This window comes from Hyperoodon ampullatus, assembly GCF_949752795.1.
Source record: "Hyperoodon ampullatus genome assembly, chromosome: 4".
Taxonomy (NCBI): Eukaryota; Metazoa; Chordata; class Mammalia; order Artiodactyla; family Ziphiidae; genus Hyperoodon; species Hyperoodon ampullatus.
The window spans coordinates 73,330,669-73,358,013 of NC_136917.1; the positions used below are offsets into that span (position 1 = coordinate 73,330,669).

Sequence of the window (27,345 nt, forward strand, 5' to 3'; positions counted from 1 at the left end):
GACATTTCAATAGCTCATTTCAAATACGCAAAAATGTGATATAATGGGAATTTTTCTTATATTTCATATTTTAACAATGTAAGCATATGCTATTAAAAATAGCAAACTTTCAAAATAAGTAATATAAAGTTCTTCTAAAAGCCATTAATGAAAGCAGGATGTGAATTCATGAAAAAAATCAGTAATGCCTTTTATAACTAAAATTTCACTTTATTAGGTCCTAGGAATCTTAAGAATGAAAAGTCATGGAAAGAAAAAAAATTATTTTTGAAGTCCCTCTGAGAATCAGAATCACCTCTGAAACTCTTAAGAACCTCAAATGAGCAGGCCTAATGCTAAACATTGATTCTTTGGGTATGACATAGGGTAGAAGAATGTACACTTTAAAAAGCTTAGCAGGTGATTCTGATGTACAGCCAGATTTGATAATCACTAAACAAGAAACTTCTTTTACTTTAGTATAATTTTACATACAATAAAATACACTTATTAAAGGGTACAGTTTGATAAATTTTGACAATACACAGAACTAAGTACTGACACAATCAAGAATTATTTCCAACACTCCAAAAGATTCCCTTTTACCCCTTGCCAGTTATTCTCCCCCTCCCCTGGTCTCAACCACTCACCTGTTTTCTGTCACTCTATAGTAAATTTGATATTTTACAGAGTTTCACATGAATAGGATCATACAGTATGGACCCTAGTGTCTGGATTCTTTTGCTTCATTCCTGTTGTTGTATGCATTAGTACCTCATTACTTTTAACTGCCACAATTATTTATCCGTTTGCTTATTGATGGACCTTTGAGTAACTTCCAGTTTTGAGTTAATGTGAATAAGGTTGTTAGGAACGTTCTTGTACAAGTCTTTGTGTGGACATATGTTTTCATTTCTCTGGGTAAATATCCAGGAGTGGGATTACTGCGTCATATGGAAAGTGTAGGTTTAACTTTATAAGAAACTTCTAGGGACTTCCCTGGTGGCACAGTGGTTAGGAATCTGCCTGTCAATGCAGGGGGCACGGGTTTGAGCCCTGGTCCAGTAAGATCCCACATGCTGCAGAGCAGCAGCTAAGCCCCTGCACCACAACTACTGAGCCTGCACTCTAGAGCCCGCGAGCCACAACTACTGAGCCCACATGCCACAACTACTGAAGCCCATGCACCTAGAGCCCGGGCTCTGCAACAAGAGAAACCAAGCAATAAGAAGCCCATGCACCACAATGAAGAGTAGCCCCCGCTCACCACAACTAGAGAAAACCCATGCACAGCAACAAAGACCCAATGCAGCCAAAAATAAATAAATAAATTTATTTTTTTAAAAAAAGAAAGAAAATAAACTTCTATACTGTTTTCCAAAGGGATTGTGTCATTTTATATTTCCACCAGCAATACATGAGACTTCCAGCTGCTCCAGAGCCTGTCAAACATTTAGTATGGTCACTCTTTCAAATTTAGCCATGCTAATGGCCATGAAGTGTTGGCTCACTGTCATTTAATTTGAATTTCACTGGTGACCTTTTTTGAATGTTGTTTCATGTGTGTTACTGGTCATTCATATATCTTTTTGTCACATTTCCAAACATTTTACCCATTTTTAAAAAATTGTACTATTTGTCTTATAATAAATCTGTAAGAGCTGTTTGTATATTTTGGATATAAGTCATTTTCAGGAATAAGTTTTGCAAATACTTTCTCTCACACTGTAGCTTGCTTTTTTCATTTTCTTAACAGTATCTTTCAAAGAACAGAAGTTTACACTTAGATGAAACCCAATTTATTGGTTTTTTCTGTTGTTGTTTTATTGTTTATGCTTTTTTATGTGTTAACTAGAAAATCTTTGACTACCCTAAGGTCACAAATATTTTCTCCTATTTTTCCTTCAAGAAATCCTATAGTTTTGGTTCTAACATTTAAATCTATGAATCATTTGAAGTATTTTTTGTTTGTTTGCTTTTGTTGTGGGGTTGGGTAAGGGTTTAGATTCCTTTTTTTCCATATTGATGCCTAGTTTTCTCACACAGTTTCTTGACAAGGCTATCTTTTCCCCTTGAATAACTTCTGCACCATCCTCAAAAATCAACTGAGCATCTATGTATGGGTCTATTTCAAGACTGTATTATGATTCACTTATCTATGTTGATGCTAAGACCATCCAAAATAAGTAGAAGGAGAAAATAATGACAAATCAGAAAACCAATAATGAGAAAATGGACAACCAGTAGAAAAAATTTTGAAATCAAATGCTGGTTATTTGAAAAGTTCAATAAAATTAATCCTCTCATTAGGATACAGGAGAGAAAACACAAATTACTAATATCAGGGGCAACAAGGGGACATCAGGACAGAGCCTACAGACATTAAAAGGATGATAAAGGAATATTACAAACTAACATTATGCCAATACATTCAACAACTTAGATGAAACGGACAAATACCTTGAAAGCTACAAATTACCAAAACTGCCTCAAGAAGAAAATGTGAATAGCTCTATACCAATTAAACAAAATTTAATTTCTAATTTCTGATCTTCCCAAAATATAACTCTAAGCCCAGATGCCCCATCACTGGTGAGTTCTATTAAACATTTAAGGAACAATACTATTTCTACACGAACTCTTTCAGGAAATAGAAGAGAAGGAAACCCTTCCCAAGTTAATTCATTACACCGTTACCAAAGCCAGACAAAGGCATTATAAGCAAAGAAAACTACAGGAAATATCTCTCGTCAACACAGATGCAAAATTCTTAAAAAGACAGTACACCATGACTAAGTGGGGTTCACCCTATGACTTTAAGGTTGGTTTAACTTTCAAAAAGCAATTGATGTAATTCTCCATAATTAAAGAAGAAAAGATATAAATCATAAGATCATCTCAAATATAGAAAAAGTACTTGAGAAAATCTAACTTGCATTTGTGATAAAAACTCTCATCAAATGAGGAAAAGAAGGAAACTTCTTCATTCTGACAAAGGCCTTCTATGAAAAACCTACAACTGATATAATTCTTACATGAGGAAAGGCACCCTTAAGATCAGGAACAAAGCAAGGGTGTTCACTCTCACATTTTCTATTCAATGTTGTACTGGAAGTTCTTGTCAGTACAAAAAAAGCAAGAAAAAAATTAAAAGAAATTCAGATTGTAGGGCTTCCCTGGTGGCGCAGTGGTTGAGAGTCCACCTGCCGATGCAGGGGACGCGGGTTCGTGCCCCGGTCCGGGAGGATCCCACATGCCGCGGAGCGGCTGGGCCCGTGAGCCATGGCCACTGAGCCTGCACATCCGGAGCCTGTGCTCCACAATGGGAGAGGCCACAACAGTGAGAGGCCCGCGTACCGCAAAAAAAAAAAAAAAAAAAAAAAAAAAAGAAATTCAGATTGTAAATGAAGAAATGAACCTATCCTTCTTTGCAGAGAACATGATTTTTTATGTAAAAAAATCCTAAATAAAAAAAAATCTATTAGAACTAGAAAATGAGTTTTACCAAGGATACAGGATACAAGGTCAACATATAAAAATTAATTGTATTTCTATACTAGCAATGAACAATTGGAAAATGAATCTGAACAGCAATAAAATTTACAACAGCATCAAAAAACATGAAACATGTGGGGACAGATTAATCAATACACAAGCAAGACCTGTATATTACAGCATATGGTTTTACAGCTAAATGCTAAGTGACATATAAATATATTGAGCCCACCATATCTATGGGTTCTGCATCTGTGGATTCAACCAACCACAGACTGAAAATATCCATGAAAAAATAATTCCAGAAAGTTCCAAACAGCAAAACTTGAACTTGCCATGGGCTGGCAGCTATTTACAAAGCATTTACATTGTATTAGTTATTATAAATAATCGAGAGATGATTTAAAGTATATGGGAGAATGTGTGTAGGTTACATGCAAATAATATGCGATTTTATATTAAGGGCTCGAGCACCCCCGGATTTTGGTATCCTCAGGGGGTCCTGGAACCAATTCGTGGATACCAAGGGACAAGTGTACTGAGCCCTACAGTAGGATTCTTTGTTAAGGAAAAGAATTCACCATAAAGGCAATTCTTTGAATTCAATCCAAGGGGGGGCTTTAGTTACCACAGTGACAATAAGCCATGATCATAAGGTGATCTTGCCTACATGCTTGTCTCAGAGAACAGTATTAGTCTCATAACCTACACAGTATGTAAAAATTCAAGCCACAACTATGAGCTAGTAAAATAAATGTACTACTGAAACTAAGTCTGCTAATGCTCCTTACCCTCATAATTCCTTTCTTTGTGTTCTATCATCAACTGACAAATTTGGAAGTAAATTTTGCCAAGAAATAGAAGTCATGAGGAAGGCTTTCTCTTTGAAACACAGTAACTAAAGAATACATGCTTCTGGGCTTCCCTGGTGGTGCAGTGGTTGAGAGTCCGCCTGCTGATGCAGGGGACACGGGTCCATGCCCCGGTCCGGGAAGATCCCACATGTCGCGGAGTGGATGGGCCCGTGAGCCATGGCCGCTGGGCCTGTGCATCCGGAGCCTGTGCTCCGCAACGGGAGAGGCCGCAACTGTGAGAGGCCCGCATACCGAAAAAAAAAAAAAAAAAAAAGAATACATCCTTCTGGTTTTTAACAGTTGTGTTAGATGAAAAACATTCTCCCAAAGGTAATATGGCCCTTATTAAATGCTGTTCACATTTTTAAAGCACTCAACTACAAAGGCCTGTTTGAAAATTGATGTATTTCTAAAAGGGAAAAAATCCTTATTATAGGAACCCTTGCTTTAAGCAACTAAAACATTGAAAAGTGACAAGTTTCTTTACAGCAGGTACCATTAAAGATTATTTTAAATAGGTTCGCCAATAAATTTTAAAGTTATGTAAAGAGTCAATTAAAATTTTGCTCCTCAGGAATATATGTATCACATAAAATATACAACCAACACATGTTAATATCCTAGTATGTGCCAGTGCTTCATACAAATGATCTTTTAAAACTGTAGCTATTCCCTGACTTCAGACTATATTACAAAGCTACAGTAATCAAGACAGTATGGTACTGGCACAAAAACAGAAATATAGATCAATGGAACAGGATAGAAAGCCCAGAGATAAACCCACGCACATATGGTCACCTTATTTTTGATAAAGGAGGCAAGAATATACAATGGAGAAAACATAGCCTCTTCAATAAGTGGTACTGGGAAAACTGGACAGCTACATGTAAAAGAATGAAATTAGAACACTCCCTAACAACATACACAAAAATAAACTCAAAGTGGATTAAAGACCTAAATGTAAGGCCAGAAACTATCAAACTCTTAGAGGAGAATATAGGCAGAACACTCTATAACATAAATCACAGCAAGATCCTTTTTGACCCACCTCCTAGAGAAATGGAAATAAAAACAAAAATAAACAAATGGGACCTAATGAAACTTCAAAGCTTTTCACAGCAAAGGAAACCATAAACAAGATGAAAAGACAACCCACAGAATGGGAGAAAATATTTGCAAATGAAGCAACTGACAAAGGATTAATCTCCAAAATTTACAAGCAGCTCATGCAGCTCAATATTAAAAAAACAAACAACCCAATCCAAAAATGGGTAGAAGACCTAAACAGACATTTCTCCAAAGAAGATATGCAGATTGCCAGCAAACACATGAAACGATGCTCAACATCATTAATCATTACAGAAATGCAAATCAAAACTACAATGAGATATCACATCACACCAGTCAGAATGGCCATCATCAAAAAATCTACAATCAATGCTGGAGAGGGTGTGGAGAAAAGGGAACACTCTTGCACTGTTGGTGGGAATGTAAATTGATACAGCCACTACAGAGAACAGTATGGAGGTTCCTTAAAAAACTAAAAATAGAACTACCATATGACCCAGCAATCCCACTACTGGACATATACCCTGAGAAAACCATAATTCAAAAAGAGTCATGTCAAAATATTCACTGCAGCTCTATTTACAATAGCCAGGACATGGAAGCAACCTAAGTGTCCATCAACAGATGAATGGATAAAGAAGATATGGCACATATATACAATGGAATATTACTCAGCCATAAAAAGAAACGAAATTGAGTTATTTGTAGTGAGGTGGATGGACCTAGACAGACCTAGACTCTGTCATACAGAGTGAAGTAAGTCGAAAGAGAAAAACAAATTCCATATGCTTACACATATATATGGAATCTGAAAAAAAAAAGAAAAAAAATGGTCATGAAGAACCCAGGGTCAGGACAGGAATAAAGACACACAAACCTACTAGAGAATGGACTTGAGGACACGGAGAGGGGGAAGGGAAAGCTGGGACGAAGTGAGAGAGTGGCATGGACATGTGTACACTATCAAATGTAGAACTGATAGCTAGTGTGAAATAGCCACATAGCACAGGGAGATCAGCTCGGTGCTTTGTGACCACTTAGAGTAGTGGGATAGGGACGGTGGGAGTGAGATGCAAGAGGGAGGGCATATGAGGATATATGTACATGTATAGCTGATTCATTTTGTTATAAAGCAGAAACTTACACACCATTGTAAAAAAAATAATAAAAAAATTTTTTTTTAAAAAGATGGAACTCCTGGGCTTCCCTGGTGGTGCACTGGTTGAGAGTCCGCCTGCCAATGCACGGGACACAGGTTCGTGACCCGGTCCGGGAAGATCCCACATGCCGTGGAGCGGCTGCGCCCGTGAGCCATGGCCACTGAGCCTGCGCATTCGGAGCCTGTGCTCCGCAATGGGAGAGGCCACAACAGTGAGAGGCCCGCGTACCGCAAAAAAAAAAAAAAAAAAGATGGAGCTCCAGTCATCTGAAGGCTTGACTGGGGCTGAGGATTAAAAAAAAAAAAAAACACCACTGTAGCTATACTCAAAGTGTCAGTAATAACCCAATAAAGAAACTAAGGCTCAGAATGGTTATGACTAGCTCAAAACTATGCAGGATTTCAGACCACATATCTGGACTTCTTTTCATTTCAGAAAACAAGGTAGAACCAATCAATTAATCAAATGTTTATTACAAACCTCTGCAATCCTTTTCTATTTAAAACTTCTACTCTTGCATCTCAACATTATTTTTCTCTTTTTAAAACTGATTTTATTCCTCATCTACCTAGCACTGTTCCCGTTTCAACTGAATTTCTAATCAATTTTCAACAACAGAAAAATATTCTGTTTTAAATGAGCTGAAATTTACCTCTCCGCCCCCCCAAAAATCAAAAGCCTCACTTAAAAGTAGGAAACTTTCTAATATACATGTGTATACTAGCAAAAATAAATTTACTACTGCATTTCCCTGCAAAAAAAAAAAAATGAGAACAAAAGACATGTCAGTTAACTAAATAAAAACAGGCATGACAAGAGAGTTGAACAAAAATTCTCACTGAAGAAGGTTTAAATCATTATTTATATGTAACCAAAACAATAAAAACAAAAATTACTATAAGCAAATAGAACTTTCACTTTGTATTTCCTTCTAAAATGTTAAAAGGTACATCTCCTTGGCACCTCACAAAAGAAAAAAAAATCAACTTTTCCACAAGATTCACTGAGCTCATTTACATTTTTCAAAATGACATAATTTGAGTTTTTTAGAAGTGAGAACACAAACCCAAAAGAAAAAAGCACTATCATGCAAGACAATTTGCAGCAATAACCCAATAATCTAGATACCTAATCTAGCAATATCAAGAACTCAGAAAGAAAAAATACATTTCTGAGCAATGGAACTCAGAACATGCATTCATCTGATTCCTCAAGAAGTCCTCTTGAAATCTAGTTCTCTTAGTTTAGATATAATTCTGGTAAGTTTGGCTATCAGGTCAGAAGAAGCAAATCAAAAGATGAGAAAGTGCTGCCAGCAGTAATAACAAAAAGTAAGCAAAAATACAGTTGAATGGAAAAAAATCTGTTAAAAAATACACTACTTCAAGACTTACTGTAAAGCTACAGCACTCAAGATAGTATGGTGTTGGCTAAGGAACAGACAAATAGATCAATGAACAGAATAGAGAGCCCAGAAATAGACCCACATAAATATAGTCAGCTGATCTCTGACAAAGAAGCAAAGGCAATACAAGGGAGCAAAGATAAGTCTTTTTAACAAATGGTGCTAAAACAACTAAGCATCCACATGTAAAAAAATGAATCTAGACACAGAACTTACACCATTCACCATTCAAAAATTAACCAAAATGGATAAGACACCTGAACGTAAAACACAAAATTACAAAGTTCCTAGAAGATAACATAGGAGAAAATCTAGATGACCCTGGGTTTGGCAATGATTTTTTAGATATAATACCATAAGCACAATACATGAAAGAAATAATCGATGAGTTGGACTTCATTAAAACTTCCACTCTGCAAAAGACACCATCGAGAGAATAAAAAGATAAGCCACAGGCTGGGAGAATATATTTGCAAAAGACACATCTCATAAAAAACTGTTATCCAAAATAGACAAAGAACTCTTAAAATTCAACAATAAGAAAACAAACAAATTGATTAAAATGGGCCAAAGACCTTAACAGACACCTCACCAAAGAAGATATGCAGATGACAAATAAGCATATGAAAAGATGCTCCATATCATAGGTCATCAGGAAATTCAAATTAAAACGAGGTAACACTACACACCTATTAGAATGGTATAAATCCAGAACACTAATAATACCAAATGTTGGTGAGAATGTTGAGCAACAAGAATTCTCATTCATTGGTAGTGGGAATGCAAAATGGTATAGCGTTTTGGAAGACAATTTGGGGGCTTCTTACAAAACTAAACACACTCATACCACATGATCCAGCAACAGAGCTCCTTGGTATTTACACAAAGGAGTTGAAAACTTATGTTTATACAAAAACTACACAAGGTTGTTTATAGCAGCTTTAGTCATAATTGCCAAAACTTGGAAGCAATGAAGAGGTCCTTCAGTAGGTGAATGGATAAATAATCTGTGTTATCTCCAGACAATGGAATATTACGCAGCACTAAAAGAAATGAGCTATCAAGCAATTAAAAAACATGGAGGAAACTTAACTGCATATTACTAAGTGAAAGAAGCCAATCTGAAAAGGCTACATACTGTATGATTCCAACTATATGGCATCTGGAAAAGGCAGAACTATGGAGACAGGAAAAAGACTAGTGGTTGTCCGGGGCTGGAGAGAGGGAGGGATTAGGTGAAGCATAGAGGACGCTTAGAAAGTGAAACTACTCTGTAGGACACTATAATGGTAAATACATGTCATTATAAATTTGTCCAAACCCAGATAATATACAACACCAAGAGTGAACGTTAAAGTAAACTATGGACTCTAGGCAATAATGATGTGTCAGTGTAGGTTCATCAATTATAACAAATGTACCACTCTGGCGTGATAGTATGATAGTGAGCACGGGTGGGGACAGGGGTAAAAGAGAAACCTCTGTACCTTCTGACTAATTTTGCTGTGAATTTAAAACAGCTCTAAAAATAATGTTATTTTTAAAAACATACTACTATTCAAATGCATTTTCTCTAAACTTTTTAAAATATATATACTAACATTCTCCAAATGACCTTGAAGGTATCGCTATATAATAGTAATCATACAAAAATTATGACACTGAAATATCAAGAAAACATCAATTAGGTTTATCATACTTTGTTTCAAAAAGGAATTGTGTAATACATTTTTAAACTGTTAAAATGTAATCATAAAATGTAAATACATGTTTTTAAACTGTTAAAAAGCTGTTTGGGAGGCTTAAAGAGTAGGCCTCAGGATTGGAGCAATTAGCTGGAAATTATATGAAACACATCACAGAATGATAGCACAGAAAGAAGGCATTTTTGTAACACCATAATTCTGTGATTACTTCTCTCCCACTCTGAAAGCTTACCACTTAGGGGCTTGAAATATCATTTTTCTATGGAACACAGATTTTTCTTAACACTTACAAAGCAACTGGTAACTTATTCCTCAAATCCTAGTCTTTTTATTCATGAATACTCAATAATATTTAAAAATAAAAGACCATTTTATTTCAAGACTCTTACTAAAGAGAAATACATTTCTCTTATTTACTTAATTTCAAATCACTTCAATTAAGACATAAAAGAAAAAAAAGTAATCCAAAGGAAGATTATAAAATGAGGTTTAAAGCACTTAACAAAAAAAAAATAGCCTTTAAAAAGATATTAAAAAGAAGATACTTGATGAGACACAATTAAAATAACAATTCAACCTGACAGTACTAAAGAATGCTTCCATTAAAGCAGACCAAGGAAATCCACATCTGTCACATGCAGCTTTATTGAGATTTCATCTTGATCAGTGACTTCAGGAGGTATATGAAAGGTGTACAAATGAATCACTACATCTGCCTTCTGAACAGAAATCACCTAATTAAGATCAATAGACACACACCACAGGAATAAAGATGCTAAATTCAATGTGATTTTACACTATTCCTCCATATTATTATGTTAAGGGACAACTCTTTCCTTTTCGAATCTGATACAGTGTCCATCTCCACAAAGGAAAAATACATATAAACCTGCACAAATGTTCCTCTGACCAAATTCTCTATTTTGAAAAGTTCATGTGAGTAGGAAGTTCTTGAATGCACAAGAGTGAATGAATGAATAAGAAGGCTTTAAAAGTAACAACCAAAGTTCAGGTGAAGCAGGAAAGGAAGAAATTATATATACACAAATTAAGATCAGCACTAAAAGGTCACGTTTTCACTGTTCTTTTTTCTTAATCTCTTCCTGATTCCTCACAAAGCCAAGTGCTCTAAACTCAAAACACCACTAAATATTCCATGTTCACAGCCATCTCAAACTTACAGAATACTTTAACTCTTTAGCACTCAAACTCACTTTACATTAGTTTACTCTTAATTTTTTAAAAAAGGAAATCACGTAATCTGTCAAATAAATTTTCTATTTTTACCCATCTACTCCCAAGTTCTACATCAAAACTGAGAAGCAGGGCTTTTACAAATGAGAGAAAGTAAGGATTAAAACTTTTGTTCTTTGCAGTACTTGCCAAAGAAATAATTTTTTGTTTTCTTCCTGAAAGAAGAGTAAAAAGAGATTATTACAATAGTTAAATGCCATTTCCCAAGCTCTGAAGGCTTTTCCTAACAAGGACAAACATATCAGACTTATTTGCCCTTTCTACAAATAGAATGCTGTTACATTTACCATTGTTCAGATAAAGAACACCAGGCCAGAAGGAAGTCGTGACTTCATGGCTCACAATAAAATGGTGGTGAACCTTTGTTAGTTGTTATAAAACAGTCTTAACAACTACCATGAAATGAAAATTTCTCACAGACACTGTTCATATAAACACAGATGTGCCTGGTTTTAACTGAAGAGACAATCCTGAAAGTTGTATATCTACCCAATCATATTTTAAATCTATCAGGAAAGTTTGCTATTGAAAAGCACTTGCTCAAATGCCACCTGAAATGTAAATACTACTGACTTTTCTTAAAGAAAGGCAAACCTACATTTTCATGTATTTCAAACACCTGAAAAAATACCATGAGCCTACTATCAGGTAAGCCGTCAGGGGAAGATGCCAAGTGCTATTTAGTTCTGATTGAGATGCAGAAGCATGGAAACACAGTGGGCAGCAGATAGGTCTGGGGAGAATGGTTAGAGAAGAAGCTAAGACTAGGAGTTAGAGGTTGGGTTAGATGACTTCTAAGGTTCTGGACAAATTGTGATTGTATTGTAAGGTACATCTGAGCAGTGACAGTGGATAAGTACTGATCAGTTTACATTCCTGTCTATTCTCCTTTGTAAGTGAGATGTTAGATTTAGAATCTAAAAGCAGAAAATTAAGTTATTAGACTTCCTGTGATATAAAAACCGACCATGATTTAAGACTTAGGAATAACCTATTGTAAACACAACCTAGAACTGATTTTTTTAGAAACACACAAAAGTAATTTGATGGGAAAGAATATGGTATCATAAAAAGAATATCTCAATCCCTATCTCACACCATACAAAAAAATGAACTCTAGATGGCAGAAGAAAACACAAAAATGTTCTCATTACAAGGGGTAAAGATTTCTTAGGATTTAAAAAGTAGTAATCATAAAAGAAAAATTTGATAAATTAGACTTCATAAATATTTACAACTTTGCTCATCAATTGTCAACACTAGGAAAATGACTAGACAAGCCACAGACTAGAAGACAATGTCCACAGAGCTTGTATTTGCCAAAGGACTTATATTCAGAATCTATAAAGAATTCCTACAAATCAACAATAAAATGATGTACACAACACAAAAGAAGACATACAAGTGGTCAATAAACACATGAAAAGTGCTCACAATCATTAGTCACAGTAAAATACAATACCACTACACAAATTCACCAGAATGGCTAGAATGAAAAAGACCAACAACACCAAATGTTGTCAAGAATGTGAAACAAACAGAACTCTCATTCACTGCTGGTAGACACAGAAAATGGTATGAATGTTTTGGGGAAATGACTGACAGGTTCCTATAAAGTTAGTACCTACAATATGACCCAACAATTCCAATCTTAGGTATTTACCCAAAAGAACTGAAAACATATGTGTGCTGGAAGATCTGCAAGGATGCCATAGCAGTTTTATTCATAATAGCAAAATACAGTTAATAATCAAAATGCTCATCAACGTTAGGATGGATAAACAATTTGTGGTATATTCATTTTATGCAATGGAATACTACTCCGTTGCACAGGAACAAACCCTAATCAATTTAGATGAATCTCCTACATATTAGACTGAACAAAAGAAGTCATATGATTTCATTTATAAGAATTAGAGTAAGCAAAACTAACCTATGGTGATAGAAATCAGATCAACAGTTGCTTTTGCAGACACTGAGGAACAGCAAGAGGGAAGTCTAAGGAGTGAATAGTGTTCTAAATCTTGGTAGACTTGTGGGTTATATAGCTGTATACATTTATTAATACTCATATAAGTTATACACTCAAACGTTGTGTACTTTACTCAATGTATATTTTACTTGAGTCATTTTTTTTTTTTTGGCTGTGTTGGGTCTTCGTTGCTGTACACAGGCTTTCTCTAATTGTGGCAAGCGAGGGCTACTCTTCATTGTGGTGCACGGGCTTCTCACTGCAGTGGCTTCCCTTGTTGCGGAGCATGGGCTCTAGGTGCATGGGCTTCAGTAGTTGTGGTATGCAGGCTCAGTAGTTGTGGCTTGCGGGCTTAGTTGCTCCGCGGCATGTGGGATCTTCCCAGACCAGGGCTTGAACCTGTGTCCCCTGCATTGGCAGGTGGATTCCTAACCACTGCACCACCAGGGAAGTCCTACTTGAGTCAATTTTAAAAAGGACTCTTCAATAAAATAAGAATTACAAATATCACAATTCTAGTAAGCTTACATTAACACAGTGTTATCAGTTACCAATTCTGAAACTACGTTCTGAGTATCCTAGGCTTCTAAAAATGAGTAAATATACTAGAGTAGTGGTAGCCAGATTTCTCAATGTTGGCCAAGGAAGATATAAATATAGAAAAGGGAAGGGAATTACAAATATGAAAAGGAGGGAATCCTACTTTGTGCTGTTAGACTGAAATTAGAAGTATCAGTATAAACTCATAGTTTTTAATAGATATTAACATATGTGTATAAATGCATACACATGTGTAGGCATATTTGTACGTGTACATAAATGTGTGTTGTATATACACACAAATGAGTATATATGTGTATATTCACACACAGACATATACACATTTCCTAGTTCTGCTACAGAAAGGCCTTAGAAACAGTAACATACTAGGAGCAATAAATAAACCTAGTGTTCCAAAATCTTGGTTTCTACATACCATTATCCAATAAAAGGAACCAGGGCTTCTTAGAAAAATGTTGTATCTGTGCTAGAGCCAGAAACTATAAGATGAGCCTGGAACAACTTGTTGCACAAGACAAGAAAGAAGTTTTCCAAGAATCATGAGAACATGCCAAAGGAACAGCCAAACCAGCTTGACAGAGCAACCAGTAGCCAAATCTGGGACGATCTGAGCATCAAAATAAATAATGATATAAATAATGATAGTAATAGACTATAATACACCCAGTTAAGAATCCATGAGTCCATGAGTCCATAATGATGTAAGTCAATAAATAAGGGAAGAACGGAAAGCTTTTGCCTACACTAGAATGAAACTAGTAAATTCATAAGGAATGATGGAGTTAGAAAATCATCAATTGATATTAAATCTAGTGGGTAAAACTTTGATGAGAAACAACATATTTACATAATCTCAAAAACTGACTTAGAAAATATTTTCTAACTACAAAGGGAAAATAAGAAACTTTTAAGTGGAGAAACTTAGCAGTCACTACCCTAAGCAAGTGATCAAAGCTACTTGGAACCAAGTGACATGTGCCTTCTGACATGGTGCACTGAGAACACATCACTTCTATGATACTTGTGCTAAAACTGGATACCCAAATATAATCATGAAGAAATATGAGACAGCTTCAAACACAGGACATGCTACAAAACAAACCGTTCTCTACAAAAATATTAAGTTCATGAACCATAAAGAAAGGCAAGGAACTGTCCCAGATGAAAGGAAACTAAAGAGATAGGACGATTAGGTGAAATACGTGATCCTGGATTGGATCCTGGACCAGGAAAAAAAAAAGCTATAAGAAACCCTGTGCAGTTGATATTCTACCCTTTTTACAAATAAGGAAGCCTCTTAAAATAGTTAAATAATAGCTAGTACAAAGTAAAGAGTACCTGTAAGATATGTATTCTCAGTATACAATGTATTAGGCAGGTGGCTACCTCCCTTGACAGCTGTATCAAAGAGTTATAGTCTCAATCAAAAACCTTTACACACATTAAACGCAGTTAAAATTAAGTATTCTCTCATATTCTTTAAAAGAAATAATCAAATGGATCGCCCTAAGTGTATCAAAGTTGAATATTTCAAGTAAAATAAAAAAGATATAGTGAATATAAGGATATCTGTCATTCACTTATTTTAAAGCAACTTACTTTAAAAGACTTATTAAATGTAAATGAAAGTAAACTCTAGTTAGATGTGATAAATAAAAATTACAACAGAAGCGATTGTAACCTGCAAAAACTGAACCATAATAACAAATAAAACCCCACACTATTAGCGTACTGAGTTCAAACTTCCATACTTACAAAAGGTACACATACCTTTTCCTAAATGTGTGTTTATGCTCATATATCTAGCTGTTCCTGTAAGGCTCTTATGTTCTCTGTATGGTATGTGTTTCTTTGTCTCTGGATCAATATATTCCTTTGCCAAACCAAAATCTATAATATGAATAACTTGCTGGGTTTTGTTTCCTGGTCGTCCTATTAAGAAGTTCTCAGGCTTCACATCTCTGTATATCAAGTTCTTTGAATGGACGTACTCCATGCGAGAAATCTTGATTCAAAAAAAAAAAAGATACATTTTATTTTAGGCTTTGACTAGCATAAAATAGTATGATAGAGGCAAGACAATTTTTACAATGAAAACAACATTAAGAAGAAAAAATCAGAAATTGTTTCAACCCTTTAAAAGAAACATGATATCACTCTATAGTTTCTTAAATATATGTCCAATTATGATTAAATATCTTTTTTTTTTTTTTTTTTTTTTTTGCGTTACGTGGGCCTCTCACTGTTGTGGCCTCTCCCGCTGCGGAGCACAGGCTCCGGACGCGCAGGCTCAGCGGCCATGGCTCACGGGCCCAGCCGCTCCGCGGCATGTGGGATCCTCCCAGACCGGGGCACGAACCTGTGTCCCCTGCATCGGCAGGCGGACTCTCAACCACTGCGCCACCAGGGAAGCCCCTATGATTAAATATCTTTGCTTTTTACTATTTTGGTCACTTATAAAGGAAAGTGCTTGAATTTTATGAATTCCTTTCTTATCAGGAAGCCTGATTCAATCAACACTTTCAGATGATGCTACCTTATAGAATTAAAAAGCTTTACTAATACAAAATCTTGAACTCAAAAATATAAACAGATATATTCACAAAGTTGCAATTTATTCTTCCTTATCTGTTCAATAATGGAGGAAGTTTTATAATTACACTAAAGAAAAAGTCTAAACTCTTAAATAAAAAGAATTAACAGAGCCCTTTGTTATCTTTTTTATAACTTGTTTACTTTTTCCTTAGGTATTAAACATTTGAAAAGATCTTGAGACTAGAAAACTTTGGAATACAACTCTAATAATAATATAATACATTTTTATTCATTGCTTTACACATTCTCAAATAATGTTTATTGTATAAACTGTCAGAAAACAGAATATTACAAATAATAAAAGTGCTTCATTTAATGATATTCATGGTTGACAATACAATGTAAGTGAACACAGTCACTCAAGCCATTTTAGTTTGTTAACAAATTTTGGATCATATAACATATACTATTCTATGACCTATACTTCTCATTAACAATATATTATGAGCATTTTCCAGGTCATGAAACATTCTTTTTTTTTTTTTTGTGGTACGCGGGCCTCTCACTGTTGTGGCCTCTCCCGTTGCGGAGCACAGGCTCTGGACGCGCAGGCTCAGCGGCCATGGCTCATGGGCCTAGCTGCTCCACGGCATGTGGGATCTTCCCAGACCGGGGCACGAACCCATGTCCCCTGCATCGGCAGGCGGACTCTCAACCACTGCGCCACCAGGGAAGACCGAAACATTCTTTTAATATACACTTTTTAGTGGCTGAATATTATTTTATGGCTATTAATAATTTATCCAACTAACACTGTAATTTCTGTGCATTCGGGTTGTTTCCCACTTTATTATAGATGTCTTTGCACAACAAGCTTTAAGTACATCTGAATACTTCCATTGGATAAATCTGTAGAAGTAATGAGTCAACAGATAAAAACAATTTTAAGACTTCTGCAGCATATACTTACTGGCATTTATTTCAAAACTGCCTTAAAATTATCCTCTTAAGTTATTTCCCCATAGGCTCCCTGAAATTTAAATGATTTATAAGACTTTCTCATTAGTTTGTTTCTTCTTTTTCTAGGCCATTTTAATTTATTACCAAGATTAAAAACCCATGTTTCTGAGGGTTCTCTTCTCTAAGTATTCATTTTCGACATGAAAAGAGTGCTGGAAACAACTTAATTCTCAAACTGAGCATTCTGACCTTAAAGTAGTAAGACATTAATTTTTTCATACAAATAAAATACACCTGATTCAGTTATTTTAAGTTACAGTCATCCTAAAAGGACAATGATATGAAAAGCAGACATATTTTTATTAGGTCAAATGCTGTGGAAGATAATGTCACAAAATTTTAAACTTTCAGTGCAAATTAGTGACCAAACGAACCACACAATTGTTCAAACAGTTTCAAAACATCCTGCTTTACTTACCAGTTGGATAGCTATCATGAGAACCGTTTTAAGAGAAAATGTTCTGTCACACAAATCAAACAAATCTTCCAAACTAGGTCCCAGCAGTTCCAGCACCATAGCATTGTATTTCCCACAAGGGCCAAAATAGTAAACTTGAGGTATACCATCTGGAGGAAAAGAATAACAATAAACAATTTTTTAATAATGTTGTAGCTTCAAGAACTGCCGCAGTATTTTAATTTTTTCCATACAAACAATAAACTTCTCCTGACCCAGCCTCGTCCCTCCCTATACCTTCTCCTTCATGTTCACAGAGTAGCCTGGTTACACTTCTACTGAACCTGCATTACTGAACTACATTATAAACAGTGCTTCATTGTTGGTCTCCACCAACCTCACTATAGAAAGGAACTGTGCCCTTGAGCCTTGTATTTCCATGGCCTACAGAAATGCTTGGCACATAGGAAAGATCTTACTTTTATTGAACAAAGGAGTTACTGCACTCTTTCATAACCCTGTGGTAGGCATAATGCTAAGTTCAAACCCCAAGATTTCCATCCTCTGGTGTACACAACCCATATAATCCTTTCCCCCCAAGTGTGGGCAAGATTCCCAGATTTCACTCTTGTCATTAGATTATGTTATATGGCAAAGGTAACAAAATTAAGATCCCTGTTAGTGGAGGTTAAATTAATCAAAAGGGAGATTATTCTGTTGGGCATGACTTAATCAGGTAAGATGTTTAAAAAGCAAGTCTAGAAGTCAGAGATAATCAAAGCAGCAGAGCAGTTCTCCTGTTGACCTTAAAGACACAAACTACTCTGTTGTGGAAGAGGGTCACATGCCAGGAAATGGTGGGCAGGCCCTAGGAACTGAGAGCCTCATCACACAGCCATGAGGAACTGAATTCTAGAAATAACCAGTGAGCTTGGAAAAGGACTCAGAGGCTCAGAAAAGATTGCAGTCCAAGCTTACACCTTGATTTAAGCCTGGAAAGACCCTCAACAAAGGACAAAGCTAAGCTATGCCTGGACTCATGACCAATAGAAATTGGGAGATAATAAAGTCTCTTATTCTATGTCACTAATTACTAAATAAATCATTATGCAACAACACAAAATAATACAAACTCCAAATATAAAGTCTAAATACACAGAAATCACCTGTGTTTTATTTTTAGAACTAACAGATTCCCAATAAAATAACATATAATAGGGGATCATTTTATCTTAACATTGTATCTATTTATTCGTTATGAGGAAATGAACAACTTCCATCTTAAATGTCTCAGTTTTACTTACGAGTATTTTTTGTTTTGTTTTGTGTAATGATTTTAGAAAGGAAAAAAACTTTCTAAAATATACTAAAACCTTCCCATCCTTTTTAAAATAAAGAGTATGGAAAACATAATTTCACTCTGTTGTTTATCATTTTGCATAATAATTATTGTATGGGCAAAACAAAACATTGAACTAGAAGCCAGGATAACTAGGTTCTTAGTTTGGCTTAATACTAACTATTCAACCTCTCAAGCAGACTTCAGTTTATCTATATTAGTAGTTTAGATAAGACCAGTTTTTCTAAAATGTGAGTATGAGAAAGGCAGCAGAATAGCTGAAGATAGGAAGGTAAGACAATATAATCATGATAGGGGTAGGGGAAGGAAGGAGACAAGTTCAAATTGCATACATGGTCCCCTCCCCAAAAAATAGAGATTCTCATACGCCCCCATGTGTACACATCACCACCCTGTCCCACACCACACCACACCACACACAAACACACTTCCCCCTGCCACTGAGAATCATTATCTTAGCATGAGCCACTCTTACTAGAGCCACTCATATCATATTTGAGTCATATCTACCCCCATTATGAGTAAAAACAGATAAAAGGCTTAGAAATAGTGGATGACAGACTCTAACATTTATTCAACTCTGAAATACTGATTTTAGTATGCTATATACATCAAGAGCCTAGAGATGCAATTAAGACTTACCAATAGCTCTCAGCTACTAAGTTTTAAAAAAAATATGTCTACAATGCTTTCCCCCCCTCTATTCCACTGAAAACGCTAACTTTTATGCTCTTAATTTAGCAATCTCTTAATAACCCATTTCCACTCTTTAGTTTGTTGCTTCTTGGTCATAAAGATGTTCACCGAACTCAGGAGGAGAATGGATGAACACAGCGAGAGCTTCAACGGGATTGAAATATAGGAAAGTACCAAAGAGGTTATAACTCAACTGAAAAATATACTAGAGGAGTTCAACAGTAGACTGGATGAAGTAAAAGAATGCATCAGTGAGCTGCAAGACAAAACAACTGAACTCATCCAGACAGAGAAGCAAAATGAAAAGGAGAATTTTAAAAAGTGAAATTAATTTAAGAAACCATTGAGACAGCATCAAGCAAAATAACATTTGCATTATATGGATCCCAGAAGAAGAAGAGAGAGAAAGGGGGCCAAAAAAACTATCTGAAGAAATATGGCCAAAAATTTCTTTAATCTGGGGAAGGAAACAAATATCCAGGTCCAGGAATCCCAGAGAGTTCCAAAAAAGGTTAACCCAAATAGACATACACCAAGACACATTATAATTAAAATGGTATAAGTTAAGGATAAAGAGAGGATCCTAAAAGCAGTGAGAGAAAACCAACTTGTTACATACAAAGTAAACTCCATAAGACTATCAGCAGATTTTTCAGCAGAAACTTTACAGGCCAGTAGTGAGTGGCATAACCTATTCAAAGTGCTAAAAGGAAAAAACTCCCAACAAAGAATTCTCCACCTAGCAAATTTATCATTCAGAATTGAAGAACGGATCAAGAGTTTCCCAGATAAACAAAAGCTTAAAGGAGTTCGTCACCACAAAACTGGCCCTACAAGAAATATTTAAGAGATTTCTTAAGCTGAAAAGAAAAAGCACTAATTAATAATAAGAAAACATATGCAAGTAAAAAATCTTTCTGGAAAAGATAAATATATAATAAAGGTAGTGCATCAATCACTTATAAAGCAAACATGATAGTTTAAAGACAAGAAGCAGTAAACAAATTAAATTCCAATAGTTAGTTAAGGAATGCATAAAATAAAGAGGTAAAATGTGTCATCAAAAGTATAAAACATTGGGGCAGGGGGCTGGAGTAGTAAAAAGATAAAGCTTTGGAACGTGTTCAAATTTAATTTGCTACCAGCTTAAAACAGGCTACTATTTACATAGGATGTTATATATGAACCTCACAGTAACCACAGGGAAAAAAACTTATAGTAAATACACAAAAGAAAATGGAAAGAAATTTAAATATAACACTGAAGAAAACCACCAAAACACAAAGGAAGAGGGAAAGAGAAGAAAGGAACAGAGAGGAACTACAAAAACAACCAGAAAACAATTAACAAAATGATAAGTACATACTTATCAATTACTACTTCAAATGGTCTAAAATAGCCAAGAAAAAGACAGTTGAGGGACTGTTTGAATTAAAAAAAAAAAAAAAAAGCAGATCCATCTATATGCTGCCTACACAAGACTTACTTCAGGAGAAAGGACTCACACAGACTGAAAGTGAAGGAATGGAAAAAATTTCAATGCAAATGTAAATAAAAAGAAAGCTGGAGTAGCTATACTCATATCAAACAAAACAGACTTTAAAACAAAGACTATATTAAAAGACAACGAAGGGCAAACATAATGATAAAGGTGTCAATCCAGCAAGAAGATATAACATTTATAAATGCATATGCATCCAGTAGAGGAGCACTAAGATATACAACACAAATATTAACAGACTTAAAAGGAGAAATTGAAAGCAAAACAATAATAGCAGAGGACTTTAACACCCTACTTACATCAATTGATAGATCATCCAGAAAAAAAATCAAAAAGAAAACATCAAACTTAAATCACACATTAGATCACACGGACTTAACATATAGAACATTCCATCCAAAAGCACCAAAATATACATTCTTCTCAAGTGCACATGAAACATTCTCCAGGATAGATCACACATTAGGTCACAAAAAAAGTCTCAATATAAATTCAGAAAGGCTGAAATCATATCAAGCATATTCTCTGGCCACAATACTATGAAACTAAATATCAATCACAAAAAGAAAATACTAAAAACCACAGAAACGTGGAAATTAAACAACATGCTACCAAACAACCAATAGGTCACTAAAGAAATCAAAAAAATGCCTAGAGACAAATGAAAGCAGAGATACAATGCACCAAAATCCATGAGATGCAGCAAAAGCAGTTCAAAGAAGAAAGACCATAGCAATATGGGCCTACCTCAAGAAACGAGAAAAATCCAAAATAAATAATCTAAATTTACACATAAAGGAAACATAAAAAGAATAAATGAAGCTCCACATTCGAAGAAAGGAAATAATAAAGATCTGAGTGGAAATAAATGAAACAGACATTTAAAAAACAACAGAAAGGATCAATGAAACTAAGAGCTAGTTCTTTGAAAAGATAACCAAAATTGATAAATCGTTAGCTAGACTAACCCCCCAAAAAAAGAAAAAGAGGGGACTCAAACAAATAAAATCAGAATGAAAGAGGAGAAATTACAACTGATACCACAGAAATACAAAATATCATAAGGGACTACTATGAACAATTCTATGCCAACAAATCAGACAACCTAGAAAAAACGGAAATTTCCTAGAAACATCCAAGCTTCCAAGACTGAATCATGAAGAAATAGAAAATTTGAATAGAACAATTACTAGTAAGGAGACTGAAACTGTAATCAAAAGCTCCCAACAAATGTAAGTCTAGGATCAGATCGCTTCACTGGCAAATTATACAAAACATTCATAGAATACCAATCCTTGTCAAACTCCTTCTCAAACTCTTCCAAAAAATTAAAGAGGAAGAAAACCTTCCAAACACATCTTATGAAGCCAGCATTACCCTGATACCAAAACCAGACAAGGACACCATAAAAGAAAATTACAGGCCAATATCCTTGATGAACAAAGATGCAAAAACCCTCAACAAAATATGAGCAAACCAAATCAAGCAATACATTAAAAGAATCACACACCATGATCAAGTGGGATTTATTCCAAGGATGCAAGAATGTTCAACATCTGCAAATCAATCAACATGATACCATATATTAACAAAATGAAGGATAAAAATCACATGATCATCTCAATAGATGCAGAAAAAGCATTTGACAAAATTCAACATCCATTTATGATAAAAATTCTCAACCAAGTGGGTATGGAGTGAACATACCTCAACCTCATAAAGGCCATATATGACAAAGCCACAGCTAACATCATACTCAGTGATGATCAGGAATAAGAGACGGATACCCACTCTCACCACTTCTATTCAACACAGTACTGGAAATCCTAGCCATAGCAATTAGGCAAGAAAAATTAATAAAAGTGATACAAATCAGAAAGAAAGAAGTAAAACTGTCACTATTTGCAGATGACATGATACTATATATACAAAGTTCTAATGATGCCACAAATAAAACGTGTTCAAACAAATAAATGAATTCAGTAAAGTCACAGGATACAAAATCAATATACTGAAGTCTGTGTTTTTTCTATACACTAAGAATGAACTATCAGAAACAGAAATTAAGGAAATCCTATTTACCACTGCATAAAAAAGAATAAAATACCTAGCAATAAATTTAACCAAGGAGGTGAAAGACCTATACACTGAAAACTTTAAGACACTGATGAAAGAAATCAAAGAAGACACAAATGAATGGAAAGATATTTCATGCTTATGGACTGAAAGAATTTATATTGTTAGAATGCCTATACTACCCAAAGCAATCTATAGATTCAATGCAATCCCTATCAAAATTCCAATGGCGTATTTCACATGACTAAAACAAACAATCTTAAAATCTGTATGGAACCACAAAAGACACCAAATAGCCAAAACAATCTTGAGAAAGAAGAACAAAGCTGGAGGTTATCATGCTCCCTGATTTCAAACTACAGCAAACCTTTTAACAGCACATGCTTAAAATGCACTTACCCACAGACTTTTTTCAATAATAAACACTAGATAGGGTACTACACAATCCGAGGTTGGTTTAATCCAAGGATGCAGAACCATGGATATGGAGGAACTGTGTATACCAAGGGCCAACTATAAGTTATACATGAATTTGCAACTGCATAGAGAGTGGCAACCCTAACCTCCATAATGTTCAAGGGTAAACTGTACACTACAAAGCTGCAGTAATCAAAACAGTATGGAACTCACACAAAAACAGACACACAGATCAACAGAACAGAACTGAGAGTCCAGAAATAAAACCACAAATATATGGGCAATTAATTGACAACATAGGAGCAAAGAACATACATGGAGAAAGAACAGTCTCTTCAATAAATGGTGCTGGGAAAACTGGACAGCTACAGCCAAAAGAATCAAACTAGACCACTATCTCACACCACACACAAAAATTAACTCAAAATGGATTAAAGACTTGAATGTAAGACCTGAAACCATAAGACTCCTAGAAGAAAACATAGGAGGTAACTTCATTTATATGCGTCTTAGAGATATTTTTGTGGATCTAATCCCAAAAGCAAGGGAAACAAAAGCAAAAATGAACAAATGGGACTACATCAAACTAAAAAGTTTCTGCACAGTGAAGGAAACCATCATCAAAACGAAAAGGCAAGCTACTGAATGGGAGAAGATATTTGTAACTCCAATAAGGGATTATTATCCAAAATATATAAAGATCCCATACAACTCAAAAACAAACAAGCTGATTAAAAAATGGACATTTTTTTAATGAATAGACATGTTTCTAAAGAAGACATACAGATGGCCAAAAGGTACATGAAAAGATGTTCAACATCACTAATTATGAGGGAAATGCAAATCAAAACCACAATGAGAGATCACCTCACACCTGTCAAAATGGCTGTTAGCAAAAAGAAAAAAATTATAAATATTAGAGAAGATGTGGAGAAAAGGAAACCCTTGTACACTGTTGGTGGGACTGAAAATTGGTGCAGCCACCATGGAAAACAGTATAGAGATTCCTCAAAAAATTAAGAATAGAACTACCATCTAACCCAGCTATTCTACTTCTAGGTATTATCTGAAGAACACAAAGACAATTTGAAAAGATATATGAACCCCTACGTTTATTGCAGCATTATTTACAACGGCCAACATATAGAAATAACCTAAGTGTCCATAGGTGCATGAATGGATAAAGAAAATGTGGTACATATACACAAAGGAAAACTACTCCACCACAAAAAAAGAATTAAATCCAATCCTGCCATTTGCGGCAACATGGATGGACCCTGAAAGTTTTATGTTAAGTGACATAAGTTAAGAAAGACAAATACCGTAAAATTTCACTCATGTGTGGAACGTAAAAAAACAAATGAACAAACAAAATAAAACAAAAACAAACTCATAGATACAGAGATCAGATTAGTGTTTACCAAAGGGAAAGGGAGTTGGGTGGAATGGGTGAAATGGGTAAAGGGGGTCAGCTGTATGGTGATGGATGGTAACTAGAAATGTGCTGATGATCACTTTGTAGTGTCTACAGGCTTATTTAGGAAATATTTTGGGTTCAGTTCCAGACCACCACAATAAAGGGAATACCGAAATAAAGTCAGATGAATTTTTTGGTTTCCTGGTGCATACAAAGTTATGTTTACACTATACTGTAGTCTATTAAGTGTACAGTAGCATTGCCTAAAAATACCATGTACATACCTTAAAAACACTTTATGGCTAAAAATGCTAACCATCATCTGACCCTTCAGTGAGGCATAGTAGTAACATCAAAGATCACTGATCACAGATCACCATAACAAATGTAATAATAATGGAAAAGTTTGAAATACTGTGAAGATTACCAAAATGTGACACAGAAACAAGGTGTGAGCAGATGCTGTTGGAAAAATGGTATCGAAGATTTGCTCACTGTAGGGCTGCCATAAACTTTCAATTTGTTAAAAAAAAAAATGTGAAGCACAATAAAGCAAAGCACAATGAAACAAGGTACGCCTGTACAGATGTCAAATTATAATGCTGCACACCTGAAACTTACATAACTTAAAAATATTATTCTGGGACTACAAAGAAAAACTTGAATTGGAAAAAGATTTAGACCACATTTATTTAATCCAAGTATTAACTATAACTGAGCAAGTATTTCTCAAACACTCTCCCTAATATTTAAAGTTACAGAGCCTTACTTCTACTCTTAACTATTAACTTCATTTTGGATCTACTCGGAATTAAGCAAAGTAGAGTCGACCCTTGAAAAACACAGGAGTTAGGGGCACTGACACTCCATGCAGTCAAAAATCCATGTATAACTTATAGTCAGCCCTCTATATACATATTTCAGTTCCTCCGTGTCTGAGGTTCCAGATCCTTGGATTCAACCAACCTTATATTGTATAGTACTGTAGTATTTACTATTGAAAAAAATCCATGTATAAGTGGACCCACACTGTTCAAACCCACATTGTTCAAAGGTCAACTGTGTACTATTCAGACTCTGTCACCTTATAAAATAATTTTGGCTTCCTCTCCCTTCCTACCATACGTCCTTAACAGAAGAAATGGATCCATTCTAAGGCTCAGATTTACTCTACCTTACTGTTTGAGCTTTTCTAAGGCTGCTTTTCAAATTTTTCTACCACAGTTCTGTTATCCAAATTGCCAACTTTTCCTTTTACCCAACCTTCAAGTCTCCTCTTTTCAAACTTACCTATTAAGCATAGCTCAAAATTCATAATTATTCACACAGAATTTCTCAGAGTTGAAGAGAGGTAAGCATAAGTAAATCTGCTCTGCTGTATTTCATATAAGCCAACTCACTGTTGAGAGAATTATTATGTACCTAACATGTACATTCAATAAAGCTATACACATAATATAACTTTGGGTTTCTAAAATAACACCAAGAAAAAGATCAATAAAGGGACAAATGAGAACAGCTTCAATTTTCTCCAAAACTTCCTTTCTTTAATGGTTTCAAAGTGTCTCAAAAACATCTATCTCTACCTTACCCAACATGGCTAAATTCCATAAACAGTATTACATTTCACTGAGTCAATTAAACAGACATTTAGTCTCCAATCAGAATAAAAATACCTCAGCTTTATCACGCAACATAATTTTACCTTAAAACATGACTCAGCACAGATCTGTGGTGAAAAAAAAGACGATTTCACTCTAACTGACTCTTCGAGATACATACTGGTTTATGAGTCAATGAATGCAAAAACTTCTTACATAACTACTAATGTATTTCAACACATATTTTATCATTGAAGTATAGGATCAAGAGTCATATATTTTTTTAAAATCAAGAATATAAAGCAAACACTGTAAAGACCAAACTAAAATTTCATTTCCCAGGACAAGTCTGGGCAGTTTTCTAACACTGAGCAAACAAATTAAATTGTTATGAGTTAGGAAAAGTTGCAACTAACAAACAGGGGCTGAGGAGTACCCTAAGCAAACACCGAACAAAACCATATCAATATAAATATGATACAGAAGAAAGAGAGTTTTTGAAAGTGGGAGAGGTGAAGGACAAGAGGGCAAGAAAGAAGAGACAGGCTCAGAAAGAAGGCTGAGAACAAAGAGTAATGAATGTTTTAAGTTACTAGCTGTGTCTCTTGATCAAAGTTTTTGGCTACTGAACTGCACGAATGCAATCCAACTCATGGGCAAAAGCAAGCTTTTTTATTTGTTCTTACACCCAGTGAATTTTCAACTATAAACTTTTACTCCACCCAATTCCAATTGTCCTAAGAGTATTTTTGAGACTACTATAAAAAGTCATTGATGGTGAGTTGATGAAAGTTAGTCTGATAGCTTCAAACATCACTAATTTTCAGTGATGCTTATCAGCATCCCCAATATTCAAGACAAGTATATTTTT

The 27,345-nt window shown here is 35.1% G+C and overlaps 1 protein-coding gene across 6 annotated transcripts in view; it reads right to left on the bottom strand.

Moving 5' to 3' along the window:
* Positions 1–27,345, bottom strand: part of CSNK1G3 (casein kinase 1 gamma 3) — a gene marked incomplete at both ends in the record, with an annotated part of 88,882 nt that overhangs the window by 31,231 nt on the left and 30,306 nt on the right. For all 6 annotated transcript variants that reach the window (XM_079703422.1, XM_079703420.1, XM_079703419.1 and 3 more), the window contains 2 exons: positions 15,225–15,459; positions 17,428–17,576. In XM_079703422.1, the coding sequence (XP_079559548.1) occupies positions 15,225–15,459; positions 17,428–17,576 (384 nt within the window). The remainder of the gene's footprint in view (positions 1–15,224; positions 15,460–17,427; positions 17,577–27,345) is intronic.